At 42.2% G+C, this 19672-nt stretch overlaps 1 protein-coding gene across 1 annotated transcript in view; it reads left to right on the forward strand.

Moving 5' to 3' along the window:
- Nucleotides 1-19672, forward strand: part of ARHGAP10 (Rho GTPase activating protein 10) — a 328185-nt gene that overhangs the window by 255851 nt on the left and 52662 nt on the right. Inside the window, exon 19 of the mRNA XM_065877114.1 lies at nt 19374-19524. Within this exon, the coding sequence (XP_065733186.1) occupies nt 19374-19524 (151 nt within the window). The remainder of the gene's footprint in view (nt 1-19373; nt 19525-19672) is intronic.

Consider the following 19672-nt stretch of genomic DNA (forward strand, 5'->3'; position numbering starts at 1 on the left):
CAAGAAAAGAGAGGGGGGAAAAAAAAGGGTGGTGTGAAAACTGGAAGGGGAAAATGTTGCATTATTTACAGATTGGATTGTGTACATGGATAGCCCAAGAGAACAGATTGAAGCACGCTTAGGTATACTAAAATGATTCATCGCGACAAAGGACTAAAAGTAGTTACCCAAATCGATAGCTTCCTTATATTACAAGAATCAGAAAATACAGTGGGAGAATAGGCCGTATTATTGGTGTCATTTGAAAAGATACACTACCCAAGTGTAAGCCTAAATCAAGAGGTGAAGAACACCTACTTGATGAAAATTGTAAAGTTCCGCTAAGAAACGTGAGAGGAAATAAGTTGTCTTACATGTGGCTGATGAGAGTGAGTTTGTTCAGCCTTTCTGAGATAGTTTGGCAGCATCCAGCAAAGATTAAAATGAACTCCTGCTGTGAAGGTAACCTCTCTGCTACAAAATACTCTACAGGAACTTCCCCGGCGGTCCAGGGGTTAAGACTGCACTTCCACTGCAGGGGGCACGGGTTCGATCCCTGGTCAGGGAATTAGGATCCCGCATGCTGTGTGGTGCAGCCAACAAAACAAAACACACACACACACACACACACACGCACACACAAATTTTTTTTTAAATTCCAATATTCTCAAAATTTTGCAAAAATGTGGAACATGTTTACTGCCACGTGTATCTCTCAGTAAAAAAAATAGAAACAGATAGCCTTCAGTGGCAGGAAGAAGGTTAAATAAATTATGTGATGACCATAAGAAGAAACATACGGTAGCCCATTAAAAGAACGAGGTAGATATGTAAATACTGATACTGGTTGTGGTGGACACTCTAAGGTGACTCAGTCATCCAGACCCTTGAGCACTGGTGGGACCTGCTTGATTCTAACCAGTAGGACCCAAGGTGATGGGATTCTTTCCCAAGGTTGTTTGGTTATGTAAGACTCCATTGGAGCAGACTGGGGAGAGATTCCCCCGCTGGCAAATAGCCATGCTGTGAACTGCTTTCGGAGAGGGCCACATGGCAGGAAGCTGCATGTGACCTCCAGCCCGTTGTCAGCAAGAAGTCAGGACTTCAGTCCTCCAACTGCAAGGAAATGAATTCTGCCAGTGACCCAAATGAGCTTGGAAGCAGATTCATCCCTAGTGGAGCCTCTCTAACGCAGGCTCGCGGACACCTTGATAACAGCCTTGTGAGCTGAGGACTTGAGCAGAGGCCCCAGTTAAGATGTGTCTGGGCTCTTGACACCTGGAAACTTTGAGATAATTGAAAGCTTTGTTATATATAACAAGAATTAGAAAACACAATAATAGTAAATATATTGTTTTCAGCCTGTGAGTTTGTGGTCATTTGTTACACAGCAATAGTAAATGAATACACTGAAATTGAATGATCTCCAAGACACTGGCATCCTGTCTCACTGCGAATTAAATTAAAAAATCACTTGCTATTTACTGATCCAGTTTCCCTTTCATACCCTCATGCACTGCACTCCAGTCATCCTGGCCTCTTTGGTATTCCTGGAACGTGCATGGTACATTTCTACCCTAGGGCCTTTGCATTTGTTCATTTATTTCCAATGTCTAGAATGTTGCATGTCCCATAGTAGGCATTCAGTTAATATTTGAATGGATAATTCAAAATTGGCGGTCTTGTGGTTAAGACTCCACACTTCCAATGCAGGCGACGTGAGTTCGATCCCTGGCCGGGGAACTAAGGTCCCACACGCCCCATGGCATGGCCAAAAATATTAAAAAATAATTGAAGTGATGCGCCATATCTCTATGGTGATCCTTTGTGTGTTAAAATACATAAATAGAAATTATATATGCATGCAGGCGTATGCATAGGTAACTTTTAAAGTTTTCTTAGCAAAAAAATCTAAAAAAATAGAAAAACTACTGACACAATGATTACCTTGGTGGGGAGGAGGGGACTTAGTATTTTTCCAGTATTCTTTGTGTGTCAGTATCGTCATCAACAGTGTTAGCAGGGTGGGGAGATGATGGCTCATTTGTAGTTTTCTTTTTAGACTTAAATAAGCCAACTACCACACACTTAAATTTATATTACAAAATAAACACACTAGTTCTGTATCTCAGTGTAAAAATATCTGTCAGTTTGACTGATCTATTGGATAAAACTGGAAATTGCTGGAGAGATCAGGTTTCAGTTCGAAGAAACTTTAAAAATGCGTCTGAATCTTTTTTGAGTTCCTTCCATTCTTCCATGTCCTTCCTTTGTAATAAATGAAGCCCCTGTGTGGCCATCTTGTCCTCAGATGACAAAGACTCGAAGCAGTCCTGGGAGAAATAGCGGTATTTATGATCTATTTAGCACGTTATATTTATTGTGAAGCGATTATATCTTGAAGTTACTTTGGGATGGTTACATTCTTCGTATCATAGCTGGTTCTGCACATGATTCCAGAAGAAGAAGGAAATAAATGTGTCTCTTTGTGGCCTGTCAAAGAGGGCCACAAATTCTCACTTCTCCCATCGAGATTGGAGAATCAGTGTCTCCTTCTCTTAAATCTTGATGGACCCTGAGATTGCTTTGATCATTAGACTATGGCAGAAGTGACTCAGAGCTGTGGCTTGAAGAGACTGACCCCTTCCTTCCTCTTGGATACTGCTTCTGGGGGAAGCCAACCGCCATGGAGGAAGTCCAGCCATCCTGAGAATGGCAAGCTGTGAGGAGGCCCTGGCTCACCACGGGCAGAGGCTGCGTAGCAGAGAAGGGGAGATGGCCAGCCAGCCCCAGCTGCTCCAGCCTGTCCATCCCAGGCATCATCCCAGACTCCACTGGACCAAACTGAGGAACCCCAATGACAACCAAAACTGAGGTTTCAGACTTAGGGCCCATTCATGTCCCAGCGTGTCCAGCCATTAGCCAGACCCCATGAGGCTGATCGGGCCTGCTGGGCCATGTCCAGATTCCTGGGCCAGAGAATGAGGAGTGTAATTCAACAGAGGTTGTTGGAAACCATTGAGCTCTGGAGAGGTCTGTTTTGTGGTGTTATGTGGTATCCCACTATTTTGGTGAAAATAAATTTTGGTTTAGTGAGTCCCTTTCCCTGTTGCCTTCCTGAGGAGTGTGCTTTTAGGTGAAAAAGGGAATATTTCAAAAAAAATTATTTTTATTGCAGTATAGTTGCTTAACAGTGTTGTGTTAGATTCTGCTGTACAGCAAAGTGAATCAGTTATACGTATACATATATCCCCTCTTTTTTAGATTTCCTTCCCATTTAGGTCACCACAGAGCACTGAGTAGAGTTCCTTGTGCTATACAGCAGGTTCTCATTAGTTATCTAGTTTTTTCATATTAGTGTATATATGTCAATCCCAATCTCCCAATTCATCCCATCCCCCATCCCCCTTCCCCCTTGGTATCCATAAGTTTGTTCTCTACATCTGTGTCTCTGTTTCTGCTTTGCAAGAAAGTTCATCTGTACCATTTTTTTTAGATCCCACATATAAGCGATATTATACGATATTGCTTTTTCTCTTTCTGACTTCACTCTGCATGACAGTCTCTAGTTCTATCCATGACTCTGCAGATGGCACTATTTCGTTCCTCCTTATCGCTGAGTAATATTCCATTGTATACGTGTACCACATCTTTATCCATTCGTCTGTCGATGAGAATTTAGGTTGCTTCCATGACCAGGCTATTGTAAATAGTGCTGCAATGAACACTGGGATGCATGTGTCCTTTTTTTCTTTTTAACCTCTTTATTGGCGTATAATTGCTTTACAATGGTGTGTTAGTTTCTGCTTTATAACAAAGTGAATCAGCTATATGTATACATATATCCCCATATCCCCTCCCTCTTGCGTCTCCCTCCCACCCTCCCTATCCCACCCCTGTAGGTGGACACAAGACACCGAGCTGATCTTCCTGTGCTCTGCGGCTGCTTCCCACTAGCTATCTGTTTTACATTTGGTAGTGTATATATGTCCATGCCACTCTCTCACTTCGTTCCAGCTTACCTGTCCCCCTCCCCGTGTCCTGAAGTCCATTCTCTGCGTCTGCGTCTTTATTCCTGTCCTGCCCCTAGGTTCTTCAGAACCTTTTTTTTTTTTTTAGATTCCATATATATGTGTTAGCATATGGTATTTGTTTTTCTCTTTGTGGCTTTCTTCACTCTGTATGACAGACTCTGCCTCCATCCACCTCACTACAAATAACTCAGTTTTGTTTCTTCTTATGGCTGAGTAATATTCCATTGTATATATGTGCCACATCTTCTTTATCCATTCATCTGTTAGTGGACAGTTAGGTTGCTTCCATGTCCTGGCTATTGTAAATAGAGCTGCAATGAACATTGTGGTATGTGACTCTTTTTGAATTATGGTTTTCTCAGGGTATATGCCCAGTAGTGGGATTGCTGGGTCATACAATAGTTCTATTTTTAGTTTTCTAAGGAACCTCCATACTATTCTCCATAGTGGCTATATCAATTTACATTCCCACCAACAGTGCAAGAGGGTTCCCTTTTCTCCACACCCTCTCCAGCATTTATTGTTTGTAGATTTTTTGATGATGGCCATTCTGACTGGTATGAGATGATATCTCATTGTAGTTTTGACTTGCATTTCTCTAATGATTAGTGATGTTGAGCATCCTTTCATGTGTTTGTTGGAAATCTGTATATGTTCTTTGGAGAAAGGTTTATTTAGGTCTTCTGCCCATTTTTGGATTGGGTTGTTTCGTTTTTTGATATTGAGCTGCATGAGCTGCTTGTAAATTTTGGAGATAAATCCTTTGTCAGTTGCTTCATTTGCAAATATTTTCTCCCATTCTGAGGGTTGTCTCTTCATCTTGTTTATAGTTTCCTTTGCTGTGCAGCAGCTTTTAAATTTCATTAGGTCCCACTTATTTTTGTTCTTATTAGCATTTCTCTAGGAGGTGGGTCAAAAGGATCTTGCTGTGATTTATGTCATAGAGTGTTCTGCCTATGTTTTCCTCTAAGAGTTTGATAGTGTCTGGCCTTACATTTAGGTCTTTAATCCGTTTTGAGTTTATTTTTGTGTATGGTGTTAGGGAGTGTTCTAATTTCATGCTTTTACATGTAGCTCTCCAGTTTTCCCAGCACCACTTATTGAAGAGGCTGTCTTTTCTCCAGTGTATGTTCTTGCCTCCTTTATCAAAGATAAGGTGACCATATGTGCGTGGGTTTATCTCTGGGCTTTCTATCCTGTTCCATTGATCTATATTTCTGTTTCTGTGCCAGTACCATACTGTCTTGATCACTGTAGCTTTGTAGTATAGTCTGAAGTCAGGGAGCCTGATTCTTCCAGCTCCATTTTTCTTCTTCTTCTGGGATCCCTATCATTCAAATGTTGGTAAGTTTAATGTTGTCCCAGAGGTCTATAAGACTGTCCTCAATTCTTTTCATTCTTTTTTCTTTATTCTGCTCTGCAGTAATTATTTCCACTATTTTATTTTCCTGGTCACTTATCCATTCTTCTGCCTCAGTTATTCTGCTATTGATTCCTTCTGGAGAATTTTTAACTTCATTTATTATCTTGTTCATCATTGTTTGTTTGTTCTTTAGTTCTTCTAGGTCCTTGTTAAACGTTTCTTGTATTTTCTCCATTCTTTTCCAAGATTTTGGATCATCTTTACCATCATTACTCTGAATTCTTTTCCAGGTAGACTGCGCATTTCCTCTTTATTTGTTTGGTCTGGTGGGTTTTTACCTTGCTCCTTCATCTGCTGTGTGTTTTTCTTTCTTCTCATTTTGCTTATCTTACTGTGTTTGGGGTCTCCTTTTTGCAGCCTGCAGGTTCGTAGTTCCTGTCATTTTTGGTGTCTGCCCCCAGTGGGTAAGGTTGGTTCATTGGGTTGTGTATGGTTCCTGGTGGAGGGGACTAGTGCCTGTGTTCTTGTGGATGAGGCTGGATCTTGTCTTTCTAGTGATCAGGACTGTGTCCGGTGGTGTGTTTTGGGGTGTCTGTCACCGTATTATGACTTTAAGCAGCCTCTCTGCTAATGGGTGGGGTTGTGTTCCTGTCTTGCTAGTTGTTTGGCATAGAGTATCCAGCACTGTAGCTTGCTGGTTGTTGAGTGGAGCTGGTTCTTAGCGTTGAGATCTCTGGGAGAGCTTTTGCTGTTTGATATTACATGGAGCTGGGAGGTCTCTTGTGGACCAATGTCCTGAACTCGGCTCTCCCACCTCAGAGGCTCAGGCCTGACACCCAGCCAGAGCAACAAGACCCTGTCAGCCACATGGCTCAGAAGAAAAGGGAGAAAAAAAGAAAGAAAGAATAAAATAAAATTTAAAAAGTTATTAAACTAAAAAATACACATACACACCCACAAAAAGAGAAAAAGGAAAAAAAATACAAAAGTAGGAGGAAGAGAGCAACCAAATCAGTAAACAAATCTACCAATGATAATAAACTCTACTAAGCTAAAAATAAAACCAGAAACAAATTAGATGCAAACCCCAAGTCTACAGTTGCTCCCAAAGTCCACCGCCTCAATTTTGGGATGATTCGTTGTCTATTCAGATACGCAGCCTACTTAAAGTTGATTGTGGAGATTTAATCCGCTGCTCCTGAGGCTGCTGGGAGAAATTTTCCTTTCTCTTTTTTCACACAGGTCCTGGGATTCAGCTTTGGATTGACCCTGCCTTTGCGTGTAGTTTGCCAGAGGGCGTCTGTCCCCCCCCCCCCCGCCCTCGCAGACAGGACGGGGCTAAAGTAGCAGCTGATTAGGGGCCTCTGGCTCATTCATGCGGGGTTGGGGGGAGAGAGGCGTACGGAATGCAGGTGAGCTTGTGGCGGCAGAGGCCTGTGTGACGTTGCACCAGCCTGAGGCGCACAGTGTGTTTTCCCCGGGAAGTTGTCCCTGGATCATGGGACCCTGGCAGGGGCGGGCTGCACAGGCTTCTGGGAGGGGAGGTGTGGATAGTGACCTGTGCTCGCACACAGGCTTCTTGGTGGCTGCAGTAGCAGCCTTAGCGTCTCATACCCGTATCTGGTGTCCGGGCTGATAGCTGCGGCTCGTGCCCTCTTCTGGAGCAAATTTAGGTGGTGCTCTGAATCCCCTCTCCTCGTGCACTGTGGAACGATGGTCTCTTGCCTCTTAGGCAGTTCCAGACTCTTTTCCGGACTCCCTCCTGGCTAGCCGTGGTGCACTAGCCCCCTTCAGGCTGTGTTCACGCAGCCAACCCCAGTCCTCACCCTGGCGTCTGACTTCCGAAGCCCGAGCCTCAGCTCTCAGCCCCCGCCTGCCCCGGCCGGTGAGCAGACAAGCCTCTCGGGCTGGTGAGTGCCGGTCAGCACCGATCCTCTGTGCGGGAATCTCTCCGCTTTGCCCTCCGCAGCCCTGTTGCTGTGCTCTCCTCCATGGCTCCGAAGCTTTCCCGCCTCCGCCACCTGCAGTCTCCGCCCATGAAAGGGCTTCCTAGCGTGTGGAAACCTTTCCTCCTTCACAGCTCCCTCCCACTGGTGCAGGTCCCATCCCTATTCTTTTGTCTTTGTTTTTTCTTTTTCCTTTTGCCCTATCCAGGTACGTGGGGGAGTTTCTTGCCTTTTGGGAGGTCTGAAGTCTGCCAGCGTTCAGTAGGTGTTCTGTAGGAGTTGTTCCACATGTATATGTATTTCTGATGTATTTGTGGGGAGGAAGGTGATCTCCACGTCTTACATGCGCCATCTTGAAGGTCTCCACATGTATCTTTTTGAATTATGGTTTTCTCCGGGTATATGCCCAGGAGCAGAATTGCAAGATCATACAGTAGCTCTATTTTTAGTTTTTTGAGAAACCTTCACGCTTTTCTCCTTAGTGGCTGTACCAGTTTACATTCCCACCAACAGTGTAGGAGTGTTCCGAAACGGGAATATTTTTAAAGGTTATGTATTTACAGAACAAACGTTATATGCATCTTTCATACAATAAAAGTTGTGAAGATGAAAATCCAGTGCCGGTTCTGCAGGTCATCAATCATCTTCTCATAGTATTCTGCCCATATTGACAGCAATTTTAGAGCTCTCACTACCTGGCTAAGTTTCCACCTTCCCTGCCCTCGTCTCTCTCCCATCCATTCCCCACACTCGGACTTGACTTCTCAGTGGAACTCTCAGGTCTTCTTGGGAATACTACTCAGTACGACTGTAGCACCTGTATAGTCTTTTTGTGTGTGTCTGCATATTTTTGCATACTGTGATATAGGAAAATCAGGTTAAAATGCCAGTAGATGCTGTGGCTCTTAGGAAACTTCTAGGAGGCTATTATGCTCTTGGACATGTCTGTGGAAGAATTTTAAAGTTAGTATTTCTGGGGGCCAAATAAGGATGACTTTATGATGAATATATTTATGAAATTATAACAGTTTACAAAGCCTTTTCATGTACTTGTTAATATATGGCATGTTCTTTTTTGGGAAAGAGAAAACCAGGTTAAGAGGAATATTAAGATGAGATTACTCCCTGAACAGTCTAGGTCCCTCCTTTGACGTGTTAATAACTATGCACTGCCGATGAAATCAGAACTCTGAATGTGGCCGACTTGGGGTCGGGAACAAAGGGAGTTCAAGTCCCGGCATGGCACAGGCTGTGTTTATCAGGGATTCGGAAAGGTTGCCCTGTCGGCAGAAAAGGGTGACAGCGCAGCTTGACATGCTGGCTTCTGTATTGAGAAGGCTGAGTCAGTTGGCTCACATAGCTTGGTGAGTGAGAATGTCTTCGGGGGATAGGCATGTATTTTGTCACCCGTAGATGCACGGGTCAGCTATTCGAGCCCTGCATGTAGTATTTGAACCTCTTTTGGAATACCCCATTCTTACCTTGTAAAGCTTTGGTGACACGGAACTCAGTATCTCCCAAATTGACCTGCCCAGCAGTTGTGCAACTTCACCAGTCCAGAAAGTTGTTTCCCCTCATATTCAGCTGACATGTGTCTTTTTATAATCTCAACCCATTAGCCCCAGTTTAACCTCTGGGCCAAGTACAAGGTGAATCCCTCTTCCACATGAGAGTGTTCTTAGAATCTGAGAATTGGTACAGCACCCGTTGGATTTCTTTCGGGGTCCTTCACTTGTACGACTTTGTTTTGAATTTCCTACCTTCCTGGTTACATTCTTCGATGCGGTTTATAATAAGAAATATACATTTGGTCTTTGTCCACAGTGCCTGGCTCCCAGCTCCCAGAACCCTTGGAGTTTCCTCAGTTCCTGAAGTCCCTTCAGGGCCATAAAGATGAAATGGGTGTCTTCCTATTCATGACAAGCCCCTTTGCACCACGACTGGGCTTATGTTAATTAGATGACTTTTGGAAAGCACCTAAGGGTGGGGGCAGATTGCCAGAGAATCAACCATGAATAAAGGATTGGAATGTTCATTCCCACCCCCGGATTTGCGGGGAGCGAAGAGGGGCTGGGGGTTGAATCAATCACCAGTGGCCAGTGGTTTTTGTTTTGTTTTGTTTTGTTTTGTTTGCGGTACGCAGGCCCCTCACTGTTGTGGCCTCTCCCGTTGCAGAGCACAGGCTCCGGACGCGCAGGCTCAGCAGCCGTGGCTCACGGGCCCAGCCGCTCCGCGGCACGTGGGGTCTTCCCGGAACGGGGCACGAACCCGTGTCCCCTGCATCGGCAGGCGGACTCTCAACCACTGCGCCACCAGGGAAGCCCTCTCTGGTTGTTTTATCCTGACTGTTCTCTGTCCTTCCAATTAAAGGAATACACTTAATGCATCATTGCACTTTTCATCATGACTGGAAGCCTTTGTTGTCAAAGCTGGTCCTAGGCGAAGTGTGATCAGTTGAGGGAAATCTTCCTTTTTTGGCATTTCAAACACAGCTGCAAATGACGGAGGGTGAGCGAGTTCCAAACTGAGATGGAATCCGAGAATCTAAGCATTAACCTTTTGAGATGTTCCTTGTAAGGTGCAGGAACTCGGTGTAGTTGATGCTTTCATCATATTTAAGACTTACGAAAAGAAATCGTACACACTGAAGGAAAGGCTGCTGGCGACCCTCAGTATGTGTGACCTTCACATAACCTTGAGTTGGCAGGCATGACGGTCTATCTAAACATTGGGCTGTTTGGAATGTTCTTAAAATTATGCACGACTATCTTCTAAACTCCTAATTAGAAACGTTTCAATTGGGGTGTAAAATCTAGCTGAGTCCTAATGCATTCAGAAATCGAATCCTGCCCAAAGCTTATTCCTAACATATGCATATAGCAGAGGTCACCTCTCACGTGTAACTAGGGACTGCATGCTGGTAAATTCTAGGAACCTGGACCCCAGATACAGTTATCCTGATGGATTGACTTCTTTAAAATGAGACAGATGTTGCACGGGAAGAAAAAACTCTGATAAATAGTCATCAACATTTTAACTGAAATGTCTCTGTGTGTGGGATGATGGGTGTTTTTCATCTTTAAAGAGTTTTTTTTTTTTGGTGTTTATCAGGATTTCTGCAAGGAATGTAATATGTTATCACTTTTGTAACATGGATAAATTATAATTTGAAAGAAATTTATTATTAAAAAATGAAAACCAAACTAGCCCCATAAATTTTAGGAGCAGTGATTAAATATGAAGGTTGAAACCATAGTCCACCCCTCCCCATGCAGCTTCTCATAAAGTCCCTCCATTGACCACCTTCAAAACATGGTTTTGCTTTAGGCATTTCATTTTTCTGATCGCTAAAATGGGAGAAAAAAAAAAAACAGAAACCGTGTTGCATTCTCTCTTAAATATGTAGGCCATGCCTGGGGGCGTACGTACTTGGAAAAAGATTTCAGATGATTCTGATAAATATAATCATATACATGTCTTCAGGAGATGTTTTCTTCACTGATCAAAATTCACACATTTCCTTTTGTAGAATTAATAGGTCCAGGGCTTATTTTTCTTTCCAGGGAAATGGTCATTCCTGCCTACCCAAATAACTAGGGGTCATGGCTTATATGCCAAAGGAAAAAAATGTCATTTACCTTGAAAATTTCATAAGATGATGAGTCAGTTTTAAATGTGTTTACTCATATTCAGTTTAAAGATTCACAAGGAACATTGAGGGAGAGTCCTGCTTTTGTCATGGCCAGAGCTAGCCCTGGCTGGGGGAGGCCTCTTTTTGCGGACCCCCAGGCCTTTGGGGACTGCAGATGCTAGGCCTCCTGTGTTCTGATCCTCTGTGCGGCCGTTAGGACCACACGTTTCTAAGGCAGGCGTGAGTCCTGGAAAGACGAAGGGTGGCAAAGAGAGAAAAAAAAAGAACTTTGGAAGAAGTTGTACACCTAAATTGAAAGAGGAGGAAAAGAAAAACAGAGGGATATCATGTATGGAGTGTGCCTTATCGTTGACATGGAGTATGTTTCTTTAATATTATTCTAGATTTCTATCGCAGAAGTGTCAACTTTTTGTTTGTGTGTGAGTGAAGGACACATTGATCGGGGGAAAAAATTCTAGCTAAGCACTGGCTCTTCATTCAGTTAAGAATATTTGTAGACATTTGTGTTACGAAAGTCAGGTTACAGCTGTGTTTAGGAAAGTGTTTTCTTCTGACTTCAGAAAGTGTATGCTTGCGTTTCCCAAATGTTTGCAGGTACAAATTGATAAAAACCGCACTGGAGTGTTTTTAAAGGTTTGTAAACCAAAAAACAACATTTTGTAACTGGGAATATGTGTTTGCACCATGAATGTAAGAGTGATGCAACTTTGGCTTAATTAGGAGAGGTTCACCTCATGAACTGATTGGGGAGAAAGTTACTCCATGAGCATATGTGAATTTCTTTAATACCACTTGGTTCCAGTATGTTATCAAAGTTATTATTACTATTACTGTTATTATTACCGCTTTTGGTCTTTGTTGAACATTAGGAAGACCAGGGCACTGATGCTGTATCCACAGTTTATGTCACTGAAAATGCCCATGGTTTGGGGTGGGTAGTTCTGAGGTACATTCCATTTTATAAAGTCTTATTGATAAAGGTTATCATTTACTGAAAGCTTGAAGTCAAGACCCAAAGTCAGTTATGTATTCCTCTATTTAGTGCATAGAGAACTGCAGAAATCACTATGTATATCCCATTAGGACTTGGGAAGGGGTCGGAAAATGTCTCCAGAAATTAAAGTTGGAAACTTAGAAAAAGAAAAACAGGAACTCTACCAATTGATAAATTGGTTGTAAACCAAATTTGGTTTCTTTTTTTTTTCTTTCGGTTGTAAACCAAAATTGAAGTTGTTCTTCAAAAAGCTTATGGCGGGCTTCCCTGCTGGCGCAGTGGTTAAGAATCCACCTGCCAATGCAGGGGACCCAGGTCCGATCCCTGGTCTGGGAAGATCCCACATGCCACGGAGCAACTAAGCCCGTGTGCCACAGCTACTGAGCCTGCGCTCTAGAGCCCATGATCCACAGCAAGAGAAGCCACTGCAATGAGAAGCCCTCACACCACAACAAAAAGTAGCCCCCCCTCGCCGCAACTAGAGAAAGCCCGCACACAGCGACAAAGACCCAACGCAGCCAAAAATAAATTAAAAAAAAAAAAAAAAACTCATGGTAAGTCAGGGCCGCTGTCAAGCCGGAGCCTGTGGGATGGATGCCCATTGGGCTGGCTGTCTCTCCTGCCCACTTCCCCCCTCTCATTCTTCCTGGCTGCCCTTCTCCCTCTCCCCTGTGATGTAATGGAAATGGTTTCATGCTGACGGGCGTCAGCAGGGCTCCGAACAAGACCCTGTAACATGCTCCTGTGTCAGCCTCACAGCTCTGTGTGTTGAGGCTTGTGTCCGATAATGCATGTGAGAGCACTTAGAGGAATTTCAGCCACTGAGCAAAAACCTCCTCCGATGAGGAAGTACATGCATAGAGGACAGTCTGTTGGAGAGAAAGGACTGGTGCCAGCAAGATGGGAGATAGCAGTGGACATTGAGGCCTTGGTCTGGGAACAAAGCCTGGGTCTGCCGCTAGTGGTGGTGTGAATATGAGCGAATCTTTAGCCACAGGGCCTCAGTTTGTTCCCCTGTGAAATACAGGGGTGGCTGAAATTATAACTAGGAGCCTTTTCAGCTCTGAGATTCTGAGTTTGGATGAACCAGAACAAACATGAAGCCTTAGACTATTTCCAGCGTCTAGCCTGAACCCAACTGTTGTCTCACTGTCAGTCACTATTATTAATTCTAGTTAAAGTTTTCTATAAAAGACCCATATTTAGTCACGGGGTAGTGCTGATTCAAGGACAGACAGCTGGAAAGGTTTCAGAGCTTTCAGTGGACTGTTCCCACCATAGCTAAACTCTGAAGTTATGCTGTAGATGGATGGTTCAGGCTACCTTGGAGGCAACTTAAGGTACAGCCCCAAGGTAACGAGTATTTGTCTAAACACACTAGAGACTCTGAAGCTGAAAGAAATATTTGGCCATTTTGTATTTATGTGTTTTATTTTATCTTTTAAGGTCATGTAATTTTATTAAATTAAAAAAAAATTTTTTTTATTCAATTTTTAAAGGTGACCCTACATTTACAGTTATTACAAAATACTGGCTATATTCCCCGTGTAGTACAGCATATATTTGTAGCTCATTTTATACCCAATAGTTTGTACCTCTTAATCCTCTACCCCTGGATTGTCCTTCTCCCCTTCCCTCTCCCCACTGGTAACCACTAGTTTGTTCTCTGTGTCTGTGAGTCTGCATCCTTTTTGTTGTATTCCTTAGTTTGTTGTATTTTTAATTTAAAAATTTTTTTAACTTTATTGGAATATAGTTGATTTACAATGTTGAGTTAGTTTCAGGTGTACAGCAATATCGTGATGTATTTTAGAAAGAGATTGGAAATTTTATTTTTCCCTTCTTTCCATGTTAAAGGTTTACTAAGGGGAGTATGCATTAATTTCCAACTGTCTTCTGGCTGTACCTCTGTTATGGGTCACGTAGTTATGAGAGATATGACATCACCAAAGAGGACATAATATGAATGGGGCTTAATAAGAGTGTGTAATATCGGAGGCAGGCGGGCATGATGACCAAGACATGCACGCTGGAATCAGGAAATCTGGGTTCAAATCTTTGTAAGTCAAGTACTTGGCATAATGTCAGCCATAGTGCAAGTACCAAATAGTTGCAACTGTCATTGTTCAAGATGACAGGAATATACAAACATATTAGTAATCTTCTTATCACAAGAAACACCACTGAACTCTTCTGGAGAAACAGCTTTTTAGAAAAGAATGACCTCATTCCCCTTCATTTCCTTTACCCATAGTATTTATTAATTCAGCTGAACCAAATGCTGTAGGTTTGAGTTGGGTACTAAAGTGAAATTTGCAGAGCCCATTCTTGTTTCCTATTCTCTGCAAAGTATTTCCAGCAGAGGTGGACCGGTCATTTCCACATGTGGCCCCTGGTAGCAGAGCGCGATGGAAGGACTTGGGGAGGTGTTTATATGTATGGCTGCGTCCCGTGGGCATAAACATCCAGTTGTGTGTAAGGAATCTGTGACTCTGAGCAATAGTGCCAGACTTTGTTTGTGCTGGCACTCTTCAGAGACCTGAATAAGTGCTTCCTTACCTGACACCTACATGTGGAGTTTTGTTTTTTGTCATTGGATTGTCTGGTTTGAGTTTTTCTTATGTTGTAAATACGTAGGTGAAGTGAAGAAATTTTCTACCCTGAAAAAAATAAGTTTTGAGTAGACTTGATCTATTCCTTAAGATAATTTCATCTTTTGCCCCAGAACAAAGGTGACATGATGTAGGGAAGTTAGGAGAGTCACACAATTTTGGAAAGAGACCTGGGCGGTAGGGGAATTTGCATCCATGCCATGGTTCTAGAATTGGAAAATCAGTGTTATATTTAAAGAAGACACACATTGGCTACACAGAACAAGATCAGCTAACTTTTAACTTCTAGAATCAGATTGCCAAGAAAGAAGACACAATTTTAAAGTAAATAATTTACTGTTTCCTCCTCTTCTGAATTTAAAAAGAGTATCTTTTAAAATCATTTCTGATGTTTCAGAGAGAACCATGAGAGCATAGCTTTGTATCAATAGCTTTAAAAAAAGAGAATTGAGAACTGAGGTTGATGCATTGGCAGACAAGGTTAAATGCATATAAAAGGTAATGCATTCTTGAAACATCTAGAAGAACATAGCACAATGATGGTGAGTCTATAATCTCCAGGTTTACTCTTTCTAAACAGATACGGAACAGTATAATTGATGATTTTTCCCCTAAGAATTAAATGTTGTTTGTTTTTTCAACTGGCAGCGGGGGCTTTGGAATCAGAGTTGAGAGTTAAGATACCAACTGTGCCATCTTCAAACTGTGGAGACTTGGGCTGATTGTTTAATCTTTGAGCTTTTACTATTTTAAACTGTGAAGAGCAATACGTACCTCAAAGGTTCTTGAGGATATTGAAGTGCTTTAGAGAAAGCCTACCACCTAGTAGGTGTTTATTAAGTAATGAATGATAGAGAAAGTAATTTAAATCTCAAATTTCAGTGCTGAAATGCGGAAGTAAATACACAAAACAACTGTGTGATTCTAGGTGACTTTGGAATTTTGACAAGAGCCTCTGTTTATTGCTTCCCTTTAGTCCATTTCTTGATGAGTTTTTCCTCAAACACTTTTGATTAACTAAACGCTGAATTTGAGGAATTCAAGACCTCAAGAAATTAATGACCTCTCAAAATAGTGGTTTAGTAGAGTAATAAGGGTCTGCATCCATTTTTATTATCACTATTTACTGGATGTGATATATTTACAAATAGAATAGCTACCATTTACTTCTGGTTACTATGTACCAAGTGCTGTACCAAATACTTTATGAATGTCTCATTTAATCCCGGTAATAACTTGAGACATAAGTATTATGGCTCTCACTATATAAATGAGAAGATGAGATACACTCTTTTAATAATATGTCTAAGCCTCCATAGCTGGGAAGACTTAAAAGCCAGGATAGTACCTTTTCAAGTTAGCATCTGTTCTTTGGAACCACCTAATTTGATGATAGGTTAGCTCTTTGAAATGCTAATACACATAGAATTTTTTGAGGGAATCGTTGGTCTTTAGAAGCTTTGAAACATTTCATGCCTGATCAGGACTTGGGAAGATCCAAGGAATTGATTGCATATGTCCAGTGCCACTTTTTTTTTTTTTTTTTTTTTGTGGTACGCGGGCCTCTCACTGTTGTGGCCTCTCCCGTTGCGGAGCACAGGCTCTGGACGCGCAGGCTCAGCGGCCATGGCTCACAGGCCCAGCCGCTCTGCGGCATGTGGGATCTTCCCGGACCGGGGCACGAACCTGTGTCCCCTGCATTGGCAGGTGGACTCTCAACCACTGCGCCACCAGGGAAGCCCCAGTGCCATTTTTTTTAAACTAATTTTTCTGGTGTTTCAATTTAGATTTTGGTCCATCCAAGACAAGTACAGAATGCTGTGGAATGACTGCCTAATGGGTATTTCTCAGCCTTGACTATACAAAAGAATCACCTGGGGAGCTTTAAAATACAAACCACAGAAAAACAAAACAACCCCCTCCAAGCCCAGTCCCCATTCCTAGATATTCTCCCCCCTCCAGTTTTATTGAGATATAATTGACATATAACATTGTATTAGTTGAAGGTGTACAACATAATGATTTGATATGGGTATATATTGTGAAAAATTACCCCAATAAATTTAGTTACCATCCATCATCACCTCACATAGTTACAAATTTTTTTTTTTCTTGTGATGAGAAGTTTTAAGATGTATTCTCTTAGCAACTTTCAAGTATATAATATAGTGCTGGTAACTGTGTTCACCATGCTGGACGTTACATCCCCAGAACCTATTTATCATATAACTCGAAGAAGTTTGTACCTTTTGGCCACCTTCATCCATCCCCAGAGCTGCCTCTGGTAACCACCAATCTGCTCTTTGTTTCTATGAGTTTGTTTTTTTTTTTTTCTTTTTTAAGATTCCACATATAAGTGACATCATAAAGTGTCGTCCTTCTCTGTCTGACTTATTTCACTGAGGTTGAAGGTGCATGCATTCTGTTGCATGTAGCAGGACTTTCTTCTTTTTGATGGCTCAATAGTAGTCTCCTAGATACTCTGATGGAAACTGAACGATGTCATAAGTCTTCTGGAGGCTTCTGGAGGCCCAGCTCTGGGATGTCTCGGATCAGCCCCCCAGGAACATTGGAGTCACACTCTTGGGTCCCGGTTTCCTTGGTATTCTGGCTCTGCAGACCCGGGCTGCTCTCACACCTTACTACCCTCACCTTCACTCTGTGTGGTGGTGGAGGAGAGAGGGGCAGGGAGGGGAAACCATTGTCAGCATTCCAGTCAGTGTGATCTTCCAGGAAGGGCTGCTCGGAAGGTTATCAGCTGTCCAGTGCCGGTTCTTGGGATATAACCTTTCCACTGTTTATTTATACTTTGGATATATTGGCTCTGTGTTGTTTGGTTTCCTATTCGAGTACCATTCCAGAGCCATGTGCCATGTTTATAAAGATCGAACATAAGTCAATGAGCTATTCCCAGTGTTGGTCACACACAGGTGCTAGTTTCTTTTGATGGGATCAAGTTTTCCCACCTTTTCTTCTCTCCTTCACCATTGTCATCCTCTTCACAACCTAACCTCTCTCCTGTTCCCTCTACTTCACAACCTTCCTTAATTTGAACAATGAGAGATGGCAATAAGTCCAGATGTGGATGATAGTCTGGACAGCAGAGGATTTTTTTTTAACACCTTTATTGAAGTGTAATTGCTTTACAATGGTGTATTCGTTTCTGCTGTATAACAAAGTGAATCAGCCACACATAGACATATATCCCCCTATCTCCTCCCTCTTGCGTCTCCCTCCCACCCTCCCTATCCCACCCCTCTAGGTGGTCACGGAGCACCGAGCTGATCTCCCCGTGCTATCTGGCTGCTTCCCACTAGCTAGCTATTTTACATTTGGTAACGTATATATGTCATGCCACTCTCTCACTTCGTCCCAGCTTCCCCTTTCCCCTCCCTGTGTCCTCAGGTCCATTCTCTAGTAGGGACAGCAGAAGATTTTGGGCAGATGAGTAGTTTGCTGTTTCCAGACTGCCCTATTGGAGCACAAAGTCTGTGGAAATATGGTATTAGCAGGTTACCAGTTGGAGCACAAAACTAACTTTTCACTAGCAAATATTTGTCCACAGTAATTTAAACCATTTTTTATTCAGTTTACACATGAGGGGGCAGTATGGTACTTACAAAGCAAATGCTCTGTTGAAATTGTTTATTTCTGTTGGTGTACAATTGTTTTTAGGTGAGAACTTTTAGACCGTGAATATAATTCTGACACGTTTGTTAGCTATTAAATGTGATACATATATGCGATACGCTCACTCATATACACAGGTCATGTTTTTATTCAAGTATATAAATAATAATCTCCTTGTAACAGTGGGGCTTTCACACAGTGCCTTTTATTGTGAGTTTCATATTTACGGTTTGTTTAATGCTAGCTGGCTTTCTTCGAGCATCTACCTTTAGAACATCAGCCCTCTGGAGATACAGTGTCAGGGTGATGTCTAAATATTTTATGTTATGACTTCATTGAGGGCTGAAGGGACTCCAGTGTTATTGGGGACAGGAAGCTTCTGAACTCAGGTCTTGGCAGCTATGCAGATTTTTATTGTGAATCGCCTCTGTATGATATGCTTCCCTTTATGGCACAGTTTGCTTTTCTCAAGAGAAAAAAAAAATTGCTAAGCAAAGAAACAGCACATTTTAATTAACGTCGTTATTGATGATAGATGAATGACACTGTAGATAATCAAGGTGCTGACACTCTAGGTTTCATAAATGGAGGGGAAATATTTAAGAGAAGTTGGAAGGTATTAAACAAATTGGTGAAATCTACAGAGCATTTTCTGAAAAATGTGCATGGGAATCCAAAAGGTAATTTCGTAAAGCACAGGCTATTTTTAAATGTGTAAAAAATATTTGCGGTGGTATGTTTCTGTTTATGTAGTTTGAAAAAAAAATTGAGACTAGCATTTTGGCACAGATATAACTGTGAAATTGAACGGGATATTTGTTTGTAATGTTTTATCCTGATTACTTCCTTTGTGGATGAAGAGCTGTGGTATTGTCTACATCTGGTGAAGACAGTTATACTTGTTTAGTTTGGGCATGAATCTGTTTTGAAATATAATGATTTGATGCTGCTTTTACTTAATTTTAATGAGAAATTTTATTTTGAAATCTCTGTTAAAAAATAAAGACTTATGACTTAATACCCAGAATTTGAAGGCATGGATTTTTGGCTCCAACAGTCCCTTTTGGATGAACTCCAAATGTTGTTCGGTACTGGTATACTGTTGGAAAACCCAGGTTTCTGTTCATGGAAAACAATTAATGTCCTTCATGTTTTGATGGCAGATTTTTAGGACCCTGCCTGATGCTACACTGCCTGAGCCAGTCACCCTGTCAGCATCACCCCCAAATGCTCCACCAAGGCAATCGAAGAGACAGGGCCAGAGGACTAAGAGACCCGTGGCTGTATATAATCTTTGTATTGAACTGGAAGATGGTAAGATGTTAATTACATGTTTCTTCTTGATAGTCTGTTGAGAATATGGCAAAGCCTATGACCCCAGGGCGGGCCATTGTTTTCCATCCTTTGGATTTTAACTTGTTTTCCCCTCAAGATTATGATTTTTGAGATTAACGGGGGGGGG

This window comes from Phocoena phocoena, chromosome 5, assembly GCF_963924675.1.
Source record: "Phocoena phocoena chromosome 5, mPhoPho1.1, whole genome shotgun sequence".
In the NCBI taxonomy this organism is placed as follows: domain Eukaryota; kingdom Metazoa; phylum Chordata; class Mammalia; order Artiodactyla; family Phocoenidae; genus Phocoena; species Phocoena phocoena.